This window comes from Salvelinus sp. IW2-2015, linkage group LG20, assembly GCF_002910315.2.
Source record: "Salvelinus sp. IW2-2015 linkage group LG20, ASM291031v2, whole genome shotgun sequence".
Classification (NCBI taxonomy): domain Eukaryota; kingdom Metazoa; phylum Chordata; class Actinopteri; order Salmoniformes; family Salmonidae; genus Salvelinus; species Salvelinus sp. IW2-2015.
Genome location: NC_036860.1, coordinates 11511617 through 11530377, shown reverse-complemented (window position 1 = coordinate 11530377; position 18761 = coordinate 11511617). Strand labels below are relative to the sequence as shown.

At 43.3% G+C, this 18761-nt stretch overlaps 2 protein-coding genes across 2 annotated transcripts in view; both read right to left on the bottom strand.

Annotated features, from left to right (window-relative positions):
• LOC111980621 (protein FAM171A2-like) overlaps window positions 1-2178 on the bottom strand; it is a 68742-nt gene extending 66564 nt beyond the window's left edge. Inside the window, exon 1 of the mRNA XM_024011455.1 lies at window positions 1960-2178. Coding sequence (XP_023867223.1) covers window positions 1960-2125 — 166 coding nt within the window. The 5' untranslated portion in view covers window positions 2126-2178. The remainder of the gene's footprint in view (window positions 1-1959) is intronic.
• Window positions 2179-2708: 530 nt separating this feature from the next.
• itga2b (integrin, alpha 2b) lies at window positions 2709-18518 on the bottom strand. The gene is made up of 31 exons (XM_024010575.2): window positions 18263-18518; window positions 17164-17294; window positions 16898-16995; window positions 16332-16503; window positions 15917-15966; window positions 15672-15717; window positions 15003-15122; window positions 14698-14742; window positions 14306-14349; window positions 14150-14215; window positions 13922-13974; window positions 13672-13747; window positions 13386-13521; window positions 10412-10597; window positions 9361-9406; window positions 9115-9222; window positions 8545-8600; window positions 8291-8442; window positions 7829-7939; window positions 7603-7670; window positions 7276-7423; window positions 6899-6991; window positions 6397-6476; window positions 6002-6082; window positions 5319-5424; window positions 4927-5079; window positions 4607-4705; window positions 4210-4326; window positions 3891-3992; window positions 3588-3710; window positions 2709-3327 (listed from the first exon to the last, which is right to left on the bottom strand). Exons 1-31 carry the CDS (start codon window positions 18433-18435, stop codon window positions 3205-3207), a joined length of 3162 nt encoding a protein of 1053 aa, XP_023866343.1. The 5' UTR covers window positions 18436-18518; the 3' UTR covers window positions 2709-3204.
• Window positions 18519-18761: the final 243 nt, after the last annotated feature.

Here is an 18761-nt window from a genome sequence, read left to right as displayed (position 1 = left end):
AGGAGCTGACCCAAGACGACAGTCGGGCACAATTTGACTTTGTCCACAGCATCACCCTCCACTGATCTCTGAAATAATTTCCTTTTACTTCCTAGACCAAGCATTTCATTGGTAATATGATACTGTTTTAAATAGGCTGTGGTGATTCATCTCATTCTTGCTGAGCTACTGAGCTGTTAAAAGAAAGGAACTTCTACTGCGATAAAAAAGAAACACTCAAGCTTTTTCCCACCGGCCTCAGTTCAATCCACAAACGCCTTAATTCTTTCAGCGACTCGACATAGCTTGGATGGGAAACTCTCAGACTGCTTCAAAGGGACCTCTACTTCTGAGGAGAGATTGAGGTCATGAGCTCTATGATAAAGTAATGAAAGAACACCGTCTGACAAATCAATATGGGGGCGAAGGTGTGGCCGTGGTTGACGACAACATCTTCAAATGAATTAATCAACATTTCCTGTCTCTCCAGGTGGGATACTTTCTATCAACCCACGGTGTAATAACATGGTATAACGACAAGGTGCTAGAGACTGATGTGATTTCCCGTTTGAAAGTGTTTCAAGAAAGTTGAATCTATATAGCTATACTGCAAGGACAAACTATTAGACCAACCACAACCAGTTTGCTCAGTCTGTGAAGCTATTGGTATTCACATGGATAATCTATGGTTATTCATAGATAAGATTAGAGAAGCTAAAATATTAAATGGCACTGAATTTGACTTGTATGGGTTAAGAAGCTCTACCCATCTTGACAATCTTGTCCAAAGCACTAAGCAATAAGCACTTCTTCCAGAAATAGGCTTCTTTGGCGGGAAACAGCTTWGCTAATGAAATATAGATAGCGGACACGACTTCTTAAAAGCCTGCTTAGCTATAAAAAGAGGCATCTACAAGGAATTGTAACATATTGAAAGTATCTGAACTAAACCGTGCTTGGACCAGTTGAAGGATAGGGAACTGTATGGGAGAGGGGGGCTAAATCACTACCAAGCATTGACACTAGCATCCACTTCAAGCACCTTGGAAGTCCCCCTTTCTCCTGTTCAGTTACAATGACAGACAGTAGGCCTATATCAGTCTGTTTAATTGCAAACCATAGTCTACTGTCCCAGGACAGCCTATTTAATAATAATGGTGAAATGATTCCTGCTGAGAAACTGATTTGAAATAGGATAAATGAAATGTGTCAAAAGTCCTGGGAACCAAAAAACAAACATTGTTGAAATTATAATGTCCTTTGGCCATTCATGAGGCCTCTTGGGACGTAACAACAACAAGAACAATGTCAACAATGGGTGCGTGCAGATGACAGTAGCCAAAACAAGCTTGTCGACCATCTCGCATTCACAAATGCACAATATTTTGTGCTATACAGGCTGCAAGACTTGAAACTCGTATAGGCCTATTTTTCTCGCATGGAATGATTATATTGATTTAGATTTTTTATTTTTTATAGTTATACGAACCATCGGTGTCTGACAATTGACCGTTTGCTAATTAAAAAATCTAGTTGGGATCTTCCAGAGTTACATAAAGTTAACGGGCAGGTATAGAAGTTTGAACTAAGCTAATAGCCTAATTGTTATTGCACATCTTAACGGAATAATGCAACTGCTATTGATCGGATATATAGTCTAGCGTTAAATTAGATTGATTTACAGATTTTACCTACAATGGCCCATCAGGGGAGGGTGCTGCAGTTCAGTGTCCTTTGTGTCCTATTCTGCAATGAAGTAACCACAAGACCAGAGCATGCGGCGACTACATTGTGTTCATTCGTGCGTAGACTGTTATAGCTGAATAAACGCGACGGTTACATAATAACTCATCCTCATCACTGAGAGGGGCACAAATAATAACAACATCCAATGCGTTAGCTATAGCAGCCTATCATATTCGCCACCACAGACTTTCCCCTCAAAACTCGAACCTTGACGAATCTCTACGAATAACTCACCAAGTGCTCCCTGGTCCGGAATGGATTTAGCAAGTCCTTCCCAAAGATTGCCGAGAAAAAGAAAGAGACAAAGAAGACGAGATATGTGCGGTGGTGGCATTCTCACTGCGACATCACCAATTCCACTTAGGTGGCCATTCATCCATATTGCTTTTGAGGTTGGCATTGACTGCTCCCTTTTCGCGCTGCCTCGGAAGCCTACTCCTTGCTCGGCTCGCGCTCCGGAGTGGCTTCACAATTCCATTGTCCTACGTGGGAGGGGACGCTTGCTCTGCTTAGTGGGTGGTCGTGATCGCCCCCTAGTGGTACCAAAGTAGAGTGTGTTCACAGATGGACTCCTATGAAGGTCTATGGGCCCTTATAAATCCATCTCAAACCCTATTAGGAGGACGGTGTAATTACAAATGTAAGAACACAGTGTTCCATTTCACTTAAAAGTAGGCTATCTGTTTGCATGCACAATAGCTGCTATTAATTTGCAGTTGTTTTAAAATGCATATAACATTCATATATCTTTATGTACATATTCTTTATCCCTTTACACTTGTGTGTGTGTATAAGGTAGTAGTTGTGGAATTGTTAGGTTAGATTACTTGTTGGTTATTACTGCATTGTCGGAACTAGAAGCACAAGCATTTCGCTACACTCGCATTAACATCTGCTAACCATGTGTATGTGACTAATAAMATTTGATTTGATTTGATTTGATTTGACATRTCAATGTAACAAACAAAAAAAACGTGTAAGTATTGTACTTTCTTGCCATATCTGAGTTTTTATTTATTATTCTTTTTAATAATAAACACATTATTGCCGGGTCTGAGTGTTATTGTCACTAGGGTCTCCCCTCTACAACAACAGGAAGCTGGCTCAGCCTTCAGCGAGTCATGATGGTCGCCCCAACACAATGGTTGCTTAGAGAGCAGGCCGATGCCATCACACTAACAAGGATATCCCCTCTGTGAACATTGGAATGCCAGTTTGGCTTCAAAAGGACACAAAGTGTTTTATCACGATTATATGATTATTTTAATACAAAATGCAACAGCTACAAGTTACCCTTTAAAAAACATCTTTAGGGTGCATCTTGAGAAAATGTGCAGTTATAGGGAGTAAAACAAGAAGCCCACAGCAACATTTACAAACCATGTGAAACAGTTTAACACTCAGAAAACGTGTGGGCGTCTGTGTCAAACCAAATAAATACATAAAACACCAGGGTTTCYAGGGTGATACAGCAGTTGTTTATGCTTGCTTGTCCTCTGTGTTTGGGGGCATCTCAGCGTATTCTGACTGTCCAGCCCCAGCTAGGTGTTCTGCATCGTCATCATCATCACACGGGGGACGGTTGCGATTAAAGAACCCCACCTGAAGCATAAAACATTTACATTTCCACATGTTGTTTCCTGATTCCGGTTTCATTCGTGTGTCATCGAGGACATTCTCCTTTATGTCCCCTCTAAATTGTCTCCATTTAAAACAAGAGTTACGGGTTTAAGAAAACATATCATTAAAAAAGACAGAGTGATCGATACTTAGATGATCGCTGAGTAGCACCTTCTAAATGCTACCCAGTTATAGGGCCCAATCTGGCGCCACCTGCTGTTTTAACGATGTCAGTACATTACCTTCCAGAAGATCAGAGCTAGCAGAGCAAGGAGGAAGAGTCCAGAGACCACAGCCACAACGATCCACCACACCGGCACTTCCTTCTCTCCATCAGGAGCCCTCCACACCACACTGGTCTGGGTCTACACACACATGGTCAACTGGCTCCAATTAAATCTGTCCAATAACTACTGAAGAAATGGTTACTTTGTGAGATAAGGTTGTGTATGTGCCTCAAGTAAGTCATTTATGTCATTAGTAAATAARTGTTGTCTACACACTAGTGGAAGTGGAAAGGAGAAATCTAAGTTATTTTTTTTTACCTCAGCCTGTCCACTTGGCAGCACTTCAGGCTGGATCTTGGAGGGCATATCTATAACCTCATAGCGTGCTGTAGAGTGGAGAACATAATTCTCATAGGGCCTCTAGGGGAAACAGAATGAGGGTTCCATAATCATTACGGAATAATGTCAAAGAAGTAAGATCTTACAAAGTGCTATCTCAAAATTATGCAGAGCTGTCTGGGAGCGCTTTTCCTTTACACCTATGAATGTAGATACACCTATGAATGTAGATATAGTGAAAAGTCACTGTGATTCTCTCTTTCCCTATCTCTTCCTCCCTCTCCCTCTTCCCTCTCACCTCCAGGAAGGTCTGTACCCAGAGTCGAGACATCACCTTCACCACAGCGCTCCAGCCTCTCTCCAGACCTGTGGCCTCACACACAAACCTCAGACAGGTATCTCCACTGGTGCAGTTCTGTAGAGAAATCGAGAGAGGAACACACCTGACTGAGTCAACCTGTTTCCCCCATTACACATCAATTCAATGTACCCATCCACATGAGATGTAATATTTTGTTGTACAGCCCCCTCTTGTGGTACGTACAGAATATTGCAAGTTGTCCCTGAAATTGCAGCAAAAAGGAACTAGCCTATCGTACCGTATCAAGTAAAGACAAGACCGTTTGATTGTATTGCGGTCAGAAGTACACTGATGCATGTCATTATGTTAATCGCGTGAGGCGACACTTGTTTACCACGTGAACGGTCTCTTTGCGCTGAGGCTCCTGCTGTGCCACCTCATTCTGTTTGACCTTGTGCACTTTACCAACAGTAGTATTCCCGGTCTTCACCAACTGCCAAAACAAAAGAGTGTACTCCAATTTCATATGACCAAAACATAATGAAAAGAACAATAGAAAATCTGGTTTTGCTTCTATTTAAGGCAAATATAAAATAAAATAGTGATTTCCTTTTAAATTAAACATAATTAATGGTAAAAACAACATAGTTTTCCCGCTATAGAAATATTTGCTGTCTGGCACACTGCAGAGCCACATCATGCTACCTCTCTCACCTGATATGGGTCGATGTCAGGGGAGTCAGTGTGGCAGGTGAGGAAATCCTCAGAAGCGTTGGCGAACACATAGAGCAGGAAGTCTCCATGGTGATGGGTGGGGAACTCTACCTGCACCCTGGCGTTGACCGTGCTCGGACCCAGGTTTCTCAACTGAGTGTTTCAACAAAAAAAACACATGCTTTCAGATTTCGCTCACTAAATTGGATCTCATTGTCTATGCTTATATATGACATAACATATACAAAACATACTCTATAAGGGCCTTATGGACTCTTCAAATAGATGTTACACATTTTGACCTAAAACTGCAACAACCTCAGAGAGACAAATGTCTTAAATGCTTTGTTTCTTTTCTGAATGAACCACTGAGTGAACCATAAAAAGGTTACCTCATAGACGTGTTCCACTAGCGGGCCAACCTCTTCTAGGTCAGCAGGATGCTCCTTCTGTTCCCACTTGGCAATGGGCAGGACACACTCAGGTGGAGAGGAGCCCCTGTCCAAAAAACAACAGGCTACAAGGGTGGACCAAACGCTGAGGACAACACTGATAACACTAGCCTGGTCCTAGATAGGTTTGTGCTGTCTTGCCAACGATTATATGGTTGTTGTCATGCATGGCAGCGCGGACAGCAGATCCGGGATCCAATAGATTGCCTCATTTCTCACTGATCTTAGTAGAATATAGGGATCAGACTGCTTCAGGATGCTTAATTTGCACCTCTTGGTCTTACAGTTAAATAGTCCTAGTGATAATTAGTAACTACGTGTCCTGGGAAAGCCAATAACTACAAGGACAAGAGGAAACCATGGTGTTACTGTACTGTATTACGCTCGTATTAGGACAACATCTTCCAATGGCAAACATCACTCATCCCTTTTGGATATGAGATATTCAGTCTGCTACTTGTCTGGATTGGCAACTCTGAAGGCAGCTCTGAATTGTCACACAGAAAGTGTGTCTCAGGAGTCAGGAGGAGTGCTCATTTCCATGGTAGCACAAAACAGCACAGTTTATGGCTCTGATGATAATTGGAGGATAATTGGAGGACAATGAATGAAGGCCCACCCACCCTCGCATCTCCAGAGCTGCCTCAGCGCTGACATTAATCCTCAGATGGGCCACGTTACTGTCAGGGTTCTGGCTGTTCTTGCTAGAGATTATAAAGGAAGGAAACAGCTGAATGAATGTTGACCATTTCCCTTGTGTCATTAGAAAAACCATGAACCTTCAGCTGACACCTTGAATGTCTAAAATACAGACAACTTGATTAACAAGCATGTAAACCATGTGTATCTCAAAGACCCTAAATATGCCTTACATTGTGCTGATCACTCTACACTAAACATTAAGTTTAGTGATCTTGAATTTCCCCCATTAAAATGTTGTATTAAAAACACAAAAACAAAGCCTTGGTAGCATCGAAGGCATTAAAACCACAAGACGGGATGAAAGTGTTGTTCTTGCCTTTTGATCTGTAATGTGAATGCCACGTGGCTCTCCACCTCCTCCAGGTTCCCCACGCTGAAGAACAGACCGGCCTGGAGCTACGACAGACAGAGAGAAGAACATACTGTACTGTATCATTCAGACTGACAGGACAACAGAGCTGTTGCAAACACACAGTCACATGTCATCCACATCCTTTGACAGTGAAGACCCAGAACGGCACTATTATTCTATGTGTAATTCCATGCCAAGTCAGTGTGTCCGGCCAGAGTTTGGAAGGTTGGGAGTTCAATCCCCGGCCAAGTTAAACTACAGACTGTAAAAATGGGACCCARTGAGTCTCTGCTTGGCACTCAGACAGCATTAAGGAGATTAAGGTGATAGATTAGTGTCCTGTCCATCAAGCTGCCTCATGCTACGGAAASAGGAGATAGGCTCCTGCTCCAATGAGCCATTCTGACTCATGCAAGGCACGTGCAAGGGTATTTACATATACTATATTTAATTACATGGTGGTTACCTTCTGGCCCTGCTTCATAGGGTTCCCCAGCTCACAGACCACCACCACCGTCTGGTTCTCCTTCTTCTGAGCACAAATCAACCTGCTGAAGCCCTGGGAGAGATGGCACACTCAGACAGCCTATTCATTATATAATGCACTATTTTTGACATGGGCCCATGAGGCTCTGGTCAAAAGTAGTGCACAATATAGGGAATAGGGTGCCATTTCAGACGCAGACAGTGTGTTTTACGTAGGGCCGGTAGGCTATGCTGACCACATAACCTGACCAGCAAAACTCTGGGCTCATAGTTTTTCCTGCAGGTCACGTGTGTGGGACAGTTGATGTCACTCTGTTAACAATTCCCTTTTATTATGAGCAGGAGAGTGACAGTCACCTCTCTGTCAGTCACCATACTCTGGTAGTGTGTGTTGACAGGTGGGCGTATCTCCAGCTCGGTCTCGTAGGCCCCCTCTCCTCTGTTCTCCGCTGTGATGACCAGCAGGGCAGGGTGGTCATCCCCTATCAGAAGACGGACGGTAACTCTGAGGATGGGTCAAAGGGTTGTATTAGTAGACAGGAATAACACGCTCTAACTAAACCCTATTTTCTCCRCACACTGATCCCACGATCCTACTTGGTCAAATTCTTGAAAATGTAGAATGACCAAGAAAACAGATGACACTACTGAGTGATGAGGAACTCAGGGGAGTTTGACACTCACGGTTCTGCAGTCAGCTTTAGGTCAGGGACACAGACGTTGTCCTCTCCGCAGTCCAGAATGATCCTGGTCTGCACAACACACAGACACATACACACATTTTTATTCCCAAAGAAACAAACACCTACGCTAATTCATAGGTTTCGACTGTGTAATTACCACTTATAAATGTTATTCCTTTGCAAATTAAAATGTTTTAATACATTTAGAATGTAATGTGTGATGTCACCTGTGCGACCACAGCTCTCTGGCCATGCAGCATGGCCTCCTGGGAGTTGGACAGGCTGTAGTTCAAGGAGATGAAGATGGGGCTGAGCTTGTCCTTGAACTCTGACTCATGCTGGAAGAGAGACAGGACGCATTACTGACATTGATGCAATTAACCCTCAATTAAATTGAAATTCAGTAAAGATCTACTGCAGTTTAGTGGTAAGACAATATCAATCTATTCCCCTTTCAGGTTTGTCTATTGCCACTGACACTGGCAGTGTTCACAAACTTTTTGTGAGGTTCCTAATAGTATTGTGATTGGAGCCTGTTGTAGTGTCACTTCAGTGAATGGCCACTTGGGGGCATCAGCCTGATTAGAACACTGCTGCACCATTATGGTTTTATTTCAGGTTTTGAGCACTGACCATTGTAATACATAATACAGGCCTATAAATTGGCTAAACTGGCACAAGCAACCCACCCGTAGGTAAGCGGTTTGGTTCCTGCAGACCACTCCCACATCTCTCTGAATGGTTAGCTGAAAATACTCTTGGGGCAGATTGGTCTGCAGCAATAGGGTCCTCCTGGCCATTGTCTGTTTCATCTTGTCCAGCTGAAGCTCTGCATCTAGAACTACAAGAGTGGATGTAGTGTCTTGAACAAACAGACACCTCAAACTCAAGGAGAATATGTATGTTTCCACAGGAATATATGACTTCAGTATGCGTCTCCTACCTATCTCATCTGGAATGCTGTGGCCAGTCACACTAATGCACATCATGACTGTGAAGCTGTAAGGAGAGAGACAGACCGCATCAGTCATAATGCCATTCTGAATTTACAATAACAAATTCACACATCATCACGGGAAAGATCAGTCTAACACAACCGAGAACTGTCCAGACATGTCACACATCTTAATAAAATGTTTGGCACTTAGGATACTACAGCAATTCTACATAGTGMCAACACGTGCATGTTTGCCGTGCCCACCAACATTTGTCCATCATAAATGTTCTTCCCAGTTGGGTGCTGCAGCACCCCCTAAAAAAATTAKATTGATTAAAAAAAAGAATTGTCACAAAGTATTGCACTGGACCTTTAATAGTGCTGTATTAGCGGACCGATATAGCGTCTGTAGTGCAGGCAAAATGTTTTTTCAGCACCCCCCCACCCCTTGAAAATACAAAAATATCAAATATACATCGTAATTAACGCCGCACCCGCACCCCCAAACAACTTCCCGCGGCTATGGATAATGCCCACACTAATGGTATGATACTCTGGTATGAGAAGAATATTTACCAGGCCACAGGCTCGTTGGTGGTGGSGCGCTGACACTCCTTCACATCTGGGTTCAGGAAGTCAGGRTAGAGGGTGAGTTGGGTCTTGGCCATCACCACGGCTTGAGCCCTGGTACCACCCCACACAAACAGAGAATAGACGGTGTGGGTACATTGTGAATGCAAATGTTAAACTTGCTCCAGATAACATTTCTCAAGTTCATTTAAAGTAACGAATAAACAGTTTGTTTGTCTCACACTACTGTACCTGTACACAGCAATCTTATTGACTCCCCATGCACCAACAATTAGATCTGTGAGGCAACAAAGATTGATAATAACAACTTGCAAGCTCTTATTTATCTAGTCTTGAAACATAAGAAATATAGAGTCATGATACAGCTTTGAAAAAAAATGACATGATTGATAGCACTTTCTCATGAAAGGGTATCAAAAAATWGTCCATGGGATTGATTGCCCTTTTGTAACAGCCAGGACCTCTGCTTCATATCACAGTGACTCCTAAGAAACGTAAAGTGGGAAACAAAACTATTTTCACGGAAAGAGGTCAGCTGGAAAAAAAGAAATAGTTTTCACAGTGACCAGTTTGTCTCAAAGAGTTTAACTGTAACAGCCTCAGAGACAAAGAGCGCCGTGAGTGTCTTTAAAAGCCAGAGGTGTTGCACATCAAAAAGCATTGCTGTGTTGAGAGTAGTTCACTAGTCTCCAAGGGACACTAAATGTATCTCCATTTAGTGCTCTCCGCCGACAAATGTTGGCCACTCTACTGGATGAGTGACCTTTCTGTTTCTCTCTCGTGTGTCCGAGAAACTTTGCCTTCGTCTCCAGGGGGACGGGAGACAAACAATATGTCAGAGGACGTTTTTACTGGGACTGAAAGGACTTTGTTAAGTAGTGGCAACATGTCCTTGGGTAGGAGTCAGCTACAATGAAAAAGACAACAGATATCTTTGCTGCTGCTGTTGTTGAAMTGCGCCAGAGGCTGATTGTGGAGTCGTAAGGGAAGAGAGTGACCTCCACGTGATCTTACAGGTTGACATCTCCAAGTGGTCTTGGCAGGCTTGACACTGTGACTTGACAAGAGAGGTAGGGACATTGTTGGGAATTGTTGGCCGGGGTAAGGTTTGTTGTTCCATAACTTCTCAAAACTTGATGAGATTATTATTTCACGTTTTTGGGCTAGAATCAAATACTTCAAGTCAAAACACATGTATAACCCAACATAATCAAATCCACATATATTCTAAATCAAGGTAAACAAGCCTACAGTKTCCCGAAGAGTTCGTTTTCAGACTAACCTGGGTAGCCATTTGAATCAATGTCAGTGGCCCCTCTCAGGGTGAAGCCAAACTGTGCTGGAGAACCTAGGGACCGGAAGGGACTCTCGATGACCTGGGTATACTGGGGAGACAGTCCATCGCTAGTCCCCATGTAGACGAAAACCCTCCCTTCAACGCCTGAGGATGGGGCTCCAACAGCAACATCTGAGAAAGACAGAAACACTTTATAGTGATGAGTAATCCACGGACAGAGTGCATTGAAACACTGCTATGACAAAAGCATTCCCCACCATTAGAAAATTTTGCATTTCAAGAGGGAATCATGAAATCAAAGATTGTTTCCGAAAGGAGATTAAAGTGTTTTGCAGTGGATATTTTCACATTTAATATCATTCCTTGTTTAAGTTACCCAGAAAATCAGATACTACTGATGGAAGGATATTGACCTCATCCCGTCAGTAAAGGATGCCTGGTTATTCTTTAAAAATGCCTTCCTCACCATCTTAAATAACCATACCCCATTCAAGAAATTTAGAACCAGGAACAGATATAGCCCTTGGTTCTCGCCAGACCTGACTGCTCTTAACCAGCACAAAAAAATCCTGTGGCGTTCTGCATTAGCATCGAACAGCCCCCGTGATATGCAACTTTTCAGGGAAGTTAGAAACCAATATACACAGGCAGTTAGAGAAGCCAAGGCTAGCTTTTTCAAGCAGGAATTTGTTTCCTGCAACACAAAATCTAAAAAGTTCTGGGACACTGTAAAGTCCATGGAGAATAAGAGCACCTCCTCCCAGCTGCCCACTGCACTGAGGATAGGAAACTCTGTCACCACCGATAAATCCACTATAATTGAGAATTTCAATAAGCATTTTTCTACAGCTGGCCATGCTTTCCACCTGGCTACCCCTACCCCGGTCAACAGCCCTGTACTCCCCACAGCAACTCGCCCAAGCCTTCCCCATTTCTCCTTCTCCCAAATCCAGTCAGCTGATGTTCTGAAAGAGCTGCAAAATCTGGACCCCTACAAATCAGCCGGGCTAGACAATCTGGACCCTTTCTTTCTAAAATTATCTGCCGAAATTGTTGCAAACCCTATTACTAGCCTGTTCAACCTCTCTTTCATGTCGTCTGAGATTCCCAAAGATTGGAAAGCAGCTGCGGTCATCCCCCTCTTCAAAGGGGGGGGGACACTCTTGACCCAAACTGCTACAGACCTATCTATCCTACCCTGCCTTTCTAAGGTCTTCGAAAGCCAAGTTAACAAACAGATTACCGACCATTTCGAATCCTACCGTACCTTCTCCACTATACAATCTGGTTTCAGAGCTGGTGCACCTCAGCCACGCTCAAGGTCCTAAACGATATCTTAACCGCCATCGATAAGAAACAATACTGTGCAGCCGTATTCATTGACTTGGCCAAGGCTTTCGACTCTGTCAATCATCACATCCTCATCAGCAGACTCAACAGCCTCGGTTTCTCAAATGATTGCCTCGCCTGGTTCACCAACTACTTTTCCGATAGAGTGTCAAATCGGAGGGCCTGTTGTCTGGGCCTCTGGCAGTCTCTATGGGGGTGCCACAGGGTTCAATTCTTGGGCCAACTCTTTTCTCTGTATTCATCAATGATGTCGCTCTTGCTGCTGGTGAGTCTCTGATCCACCTCTACACAGACGACACCATTCTGTATACTTCTGGCCCTTCTTTGGACACTGTGTTAACTACCCTCCAGACGAGCTTCAATGCCATACAACTCTCCTTCCATAGCCTCCAACTGCTCTTAAATACAAGTAAAACTAAATGCATGCTCTTCAACCGATCGCTGCCTACACCTGCCCGCCCGCCCAGCATCACTACTCTGGACGGTTCTGACTTAGAATATGTGGACAACTACAAATACCTAGGTGTCTGGTTAGACTGTAAACTCTCCTTCCAGACTCACATCAAACATCTCCAATCCAAAGTTAAATCTAGAATTGGCTTCCTATTTAGCAACAAAGCATCCTTCTCTCATGCTGACAAACATACCCTCGTAAAACTGACCATCCTACCGATCCTCGACTTCGGTAATGTCATTTACAAAATAACCTCCAACACCCTACGCAACAAATTGGATGCAGTCTATCACCGTGCCATCCGTTTTGTCACCAAAGCCCCATATACTACCCACTACTGCGACCTGTACGCTCTTGTTGGCTGGCCCTCGCTTCATACTCGTCGCCAAACCCACTGGTTCCAGGTCATCTACAAGACCCTGCTAGGTAAAGCCCCACCTTATCTCAGCTCGCTGGTCACCATAGCAGCACCCACCCGTAACACGCACTCCAGCAGGTGTATTTCACTGGTCACCCCCARRGCCAATTCCTCCTTTGGCCGCCTCTCCTTCCAGTTCTCTGCTGCCAATGACTGGAACGAACTACAAAAATCTCTGAAACTGGAAACACCCTCACCAGCTTTAAGCACCAGCTGTCAGAGCAGCTCACAGATCACTGCACCTGTACATAGCCCATCTATAAATAGCCCAAACAATTACCTCATCCCCTACTGTATTTATTTATGTATTTAATTTGCTCACTTGGCACCCCAGATGTTCTACTTTTCACATTCACCTACTGCAAATCTACAATTCCAGTCTTTTTAATTGCTATGTTGTATTTCCTTCGCCACYGTGGCCTTTTTATTGCCTTTACCTCCCTTATCTCACCTCATTTGCTCACATTGTATATAGACTTGTTTTTGTACTGTATTATTGACTGTATGTTTGTTTTACTCCATGTGTAACTCTGTGTTGTTGTATGTGTYGAACTGCTTTGCTTTATCTTGGCCAGGTCGCAGTTGTAAATGAGAACTTGTTCTCAACTTGCCTACCTGGTTAAACAAAGGTAAAATAAAATAAATAAATAMAAATTCTGCTGCCCCTGAGGCAGTTACTATATTAGAAGGGAAGATACGTATATTATAAGTCAAATGATTGTATATCAGAGCCTCACCGCTAAAACCGTCCTTGTCCAGGTCACCGAGGGGGGCRATGGTGCTGCCAAAGCGTCCGTACAACTGGGAACCTGTCAGCTTCTGGTCTGGCTTGGAGTGGAAGGTGGAGCGCTCTCTCTGCAGGTACACACTCACCTGGGAAAGGATTACACACATCCATTGTCTCGGAGCTGGGTATAAAAAAAGGTTCATAAAAGGTGAATGGAGACTGCACACTGTGCTCCCATGTGCTAGATATATTTGATAACATTTCGACCACCCAGGACTCATCAGGTTTTCACTCACCTGGCCCACCTCCTGCAACTGCTGGCCCGACACACGCTCCATGAAGAGGGGCGCCCCGATTAGGATGTCGTCTAGTCTGTAGTAGACAGAGGACAGAGCAAAGTATGGCTGGACATTTGAGCTCTCTTTCATGGTTCCTTGAGACAGCAAGCCAGCAAGCCAGTGGCTTAGACGTTATCAGGTGGTTAATTCATGTTTAATACTTCCATGATCAAGGGCTAAAAAAGTAAGTATGAGAGTTCTGACATACCCATCATTGTTTATATCAGTCACTGCAACGCTGTGGCCAAAGTAAGAGGCCACCTGCAAGATGAAAGTTGCACGTGGTTTTGAGTGGACTACGTTGCTCATGACTCAGAAATCAACACAAAGGCATATCTGTATAGACATGTCACATAGTGATCACTTCTTCATCACTCTCCTGTAAACAAGTAAATCAAAATAAAATGTGATGGAAATGATGGAAATGTAGTCTCACCTGAGAGCCTAAGAACGTGTGTTTAACTCCCAAAAAGACAGGTGTATTTCCATTATAGATTTTGACCTGGATACAAAGCCACAACGTTAGCTTAGATCACTCTCTAATAAATGAATATGAAAAGTAAATGATCATAACGCCATCGGGAGCCCTTACTGAGCCTGCTGTGTTGCGATCATTAGGCACTCCAACCACATAATCTGAAACAGAAAATAAATGCTTGTACTGGATTTAAAACACAATAAACCAGACTTAATTCATGAATTATTGAGAAATGTTTCAACCTTTTGTATCTTACTGACAAATGTTTGAAGGTTTTGTACAGCTGTCACCATCACTACCAGGCACATAAAGTGTAGGAAGTGTTATTCTCTAGTCTGGGCACCGCTCTATGGACCTATGTGCTAATATTCCATTCCTTGACATTCTTTGTCATGCAAAACATGAACAAATGTTTGGCATGACAATGAGTCGGAATGATAGTACAAACTGGGACCAGGCTAGTAATTATCTGCTTGTGTGGACACTTTTGACGGGAACTTTCTCACCTGGTATTGAGTCTCCAGTGAACTCGCCAGTGGCCACAGAATACCCTGTTGGCGAAACCTTTCGGGTTTATTGAACTAAGGAGAATGTCACTGAATATCATTGCACTGAATATTTTAGGCCAGTGGTTCTCAAACCTCTCTTCGGAGTAGCACACCTGATTCAACTAATCATCAAGCACTTGATTAGGGGAATTTGGTTTGCTAGTTCAGGGTTGCAACAAAATTGTGAAACAACCTTGGCGTCTCTGAGAAGAGGCTTGAAAACCATTGCATTAGACCACAAGTCTTGCGTGTAACCCTCTTACCCTGGTAACGATCGTATCCACCAGTCTCAGGGGAATGGGTTTGTCCTGCCACATAAGGTTTGGCATTCTGGCTCTTGGCACTGTTGACGATGTCAGGCAGTCCTGCACTGATGATCTGACCTGCAACAGAAAGGTTAAACACCGCAACCATCATTTGGTGAAGACACTTTAGTAATGTTTATACATATTTATTTCATAATATTTTCAGCAATATTAGTAAAATTAAGCAGACAGGTTACCTCCCACATTAACAATGTTCTGACATGTTGTTGCCATAGGTCTGGCATTTGCGAGACTATATAATAATATGATAATTAATCATGCTCAGTCATCATCAACCTTCCCGGAGACGTCCTAACAATAGGGCTATTAATGTATACATGTATCCTAGGAGTGTTGAACAATGCAATAATGGAAGCCACCATAATTATGGAAGCCACCAGCCTAAGAACCATGTATGGTGACATTTTATATTTCTTGTTCTTAGTATTTAGTGTTTGTCCACTCCATTTTTGTTCAATGCTCCAGCAGCGGAAGCAACCAACCCCCATTTCCCAGCAGCCTCAGAAAGTGTAGCATCCAGCTCCAAWGCCCCAGCAGTTTTACCTCAGGTGTAGCGTCCAATCTAGTTTAACCAGGCTAATAATGGCACCAGATGGCACATGTTACCTTGAAAGTAGTAGCCTCCAGGAGCACCGATAAGGAGCCTTCCCTCCTAGAATAGTACAGCGAGAAACAAATCAAATTGTTATAGATGGTATCATAACACTGTTGGTGTAATTACTACCTTACAGTATCATAAACTATGTGGATCTAACTGATCTATTCTGCTACTGAACATGACTGTGTAGTATATAACATTATATGAATCAGAAATGAAAAAGTGTGATGAGAAATGTTTGGAGCGCGGGCACCTTTGTTATGTCGGAGCTAAATCCCACTTCACAGTATCGTCTGTCGTCATCTGGGAATCAAGATCAGGATCAAAGATGAAAACATGCAGAGTAGAAAGAAAGACCAGCAGGCAAACTTTTGAACATGAAGTCAACTGGTATTTTTTAGAAGGAATAACCTAGTAGTTTTGTGGCATAGCAGTGACAATGATACTCAATTACCAAAAGAGTTCTGACAAGATGCTTGTTTGTCTGTGTTTACACAGGCAGCCCAATTCTGTTCTTTTGCCCAATCTGATTGGTCTGAATAACAATTAGTGGCAAAAGATCAAAATTGGGCTGCCTGTGTAAATGCAGGCTTTAAGTTTTGAGTGGACAACAGAGGAACCTGTTACTGTACTGTACTGGTACTACTGGCATGACTAATATCTCTTACTGTACTTCAGTTCTTCGTAAACTTTCTCAGTCATGACATCTCTGCAGGGGGAGAAGTTGACCGTTTCCCCCGTCAGTGTATTCAACACTAGGCAGGTCCCCACTGGAGTGTTCTGGGCCTCGTCACGTTCCCCCACGTCTATTACGTTCCAGTGGAACAGGGGGGCACAGGCCTGTCGCAGGGGGACGGAGTGAGAGAGAGAAGGGAGGAGAGAAAGAGAAAGAGGGGGAGAAGGAATGTGATATCGAGATAAAGATAAGGGTATAAAACAAAGTATTGTAGAGAATGACCGCGCGAGAAAAAAAWGTTAATTAAGAAGGAGCAGAGGCATACAGACATTGGTAGAAAGAGAGAGGGGATCGGTGGTTGGGAGAGGAAAGAAAATACATTGAGGGAGGGAGAGGGGTTCTGTAAAATATTTAGAGGATCGATATCTGATGCATTCTATACTGCACAGTGACTGTACACAGCAGCCTTCAGACACACAGCAAAATGAGTGACTGGTTTATGAGAATTCAAAGGGTGAGAGAGTGCGAAGAGTATTGTGAAACAACGGCTGGACTCACCACAATGTAGTTTCCGGAGGATCGCACAGTAGCACCAAACCACTGGTGTGACTTTGAAGAGCTAATCACTAAGTTCTGGTGAGGATAAACCTCATCACCTGTAGATACATCAGACAGCTCAGTTTGTCAACCTTTTTTGTAATTGAGCCCAGAATAAATAAATATCTACTTTACTTACTTACTGATCTGCAGTATGATAATATGTTCAAAGCTTTAGAAAAAAATGAGAAATGCATGAATAGGACTTTTGATAAGTAAAGGTTTACCTTTTGTGTCAAAGGTCATGGTAGTACAGGCCCCTCCTGTCTGTGCCCAGGGACAGAGATACACAGCCCCCGCCTCAGTGACTCCTGGCTGACTGGTGTTGGCTCTGGGGGCCCCAACCACAACACTGATGCTGTGGGACAGAAAATACTAGGGTTAAAATATTCTCTTTGGGATTCCAGACAAGCATCTGATGAAAAGCCATTCAAACTCCACATACCTTGCCCAATTTAATATAAGAGTAATACCAGCATATACAGTAAATCACCCAAAGTATGTGGACACCTGCTCGTCAAACATCTCATTCCAAAACCATAGCCATTATGCCGGAGTTGTTCTCCCCTTTGCTGCTGTAACAACTCTTCTGGGAAGGCTGGAGCATTTCTGCTTGGACTTGCTTCCATTCATCCACAAGAACATTAGTGAGGTTGGGCACTGATGTTGGGTGATTAAGCCTGACTTGCAGTCTGCGTTCCAATTCATCAGAAAGGTGTTCGATGSGGTTGAGGTCAGGGCTCTGTGCAGGAGAGTTAAGTTCTTCAACACCGATTTCGACAAGCCATTTCTGTACGGACCTCGCTTTGTCAATTTTTGTTGTTGTTGACATTTTTACATTAAATGCATTGCATCCGCGGACAAACAATTTTGGCGAGGTGCGCGCTTCAGCACTTGACGGTCCCGTTCTGTGAGCTCCTGTGGTCTAGCACTACGCGGCTGGGCCGTTGTTGCTCCTAGACATTTCCACTTCACAATAACAGCATTTACAGTTGACCAGGTCCAGCTCTTGTATGACGGAAGTTTGACAAACTGACTTGTTGGAAAGGTGGCATCCTATGACAGTGCCACGTTGAAAGTCACTGAGCTCTTCAGTAAGGCCATTTTACTGCCAATGTTTGTCTATGGAGATTGCATGGCTGTGTGCTCCATTTTATACACCTGTCAGCAACGAGTGTGGCTGAAATTGCCAAATCCACTCATTTGAAGGGGTGTCCTCATACTTTTAACTATACAGTGTAGTTTAACAGATACCATAAAAATGATGCAATGCCTACTGATTGAGGCAAAGCCAAAACTTACCAAATAGTATATTGCAATACTCACGTTTTGTTGCTAAACTGATAGAAATCTGCAGAGAAGCCAAAGAAGCTTCCCTCAGGGCCAGAGAACTCCGTGAAGTTAACCAGGTTTAGATTTAAGGTGTCAGAGTAATGTGGGAGAGCAAATAGCAGGAGACCCATCATTTGTATTGATCTATGAATCCGGTGTTCCTCCATCTTTTTCAGCTATAGCTCTTCTATGTCTCCGTCAACTCCCTCGCTGCAAGTTAAACTGTAATCCAAATTTCTTCTTCCCGTATGTGAGTAATTCTTATCATCTTCAGCTGCTTTTCGCAAGGCAGGGAACTTACACAGTAACGCCGAGAGGGCTGTCATAGATAGCGCAGAGTTGTTGATGTGAGTTGAAGGATTTTTTTCTTGATAAGCAAAATGTATTTGCGGCTCTCATTGCGTTGTGTTGAGTGGAGTGTAACTAACTGCTTCCTGTAGATAGGACTTTGCAGAGAATATTTTGTGACATGAAGTGAAGAGATGTCAGTCTG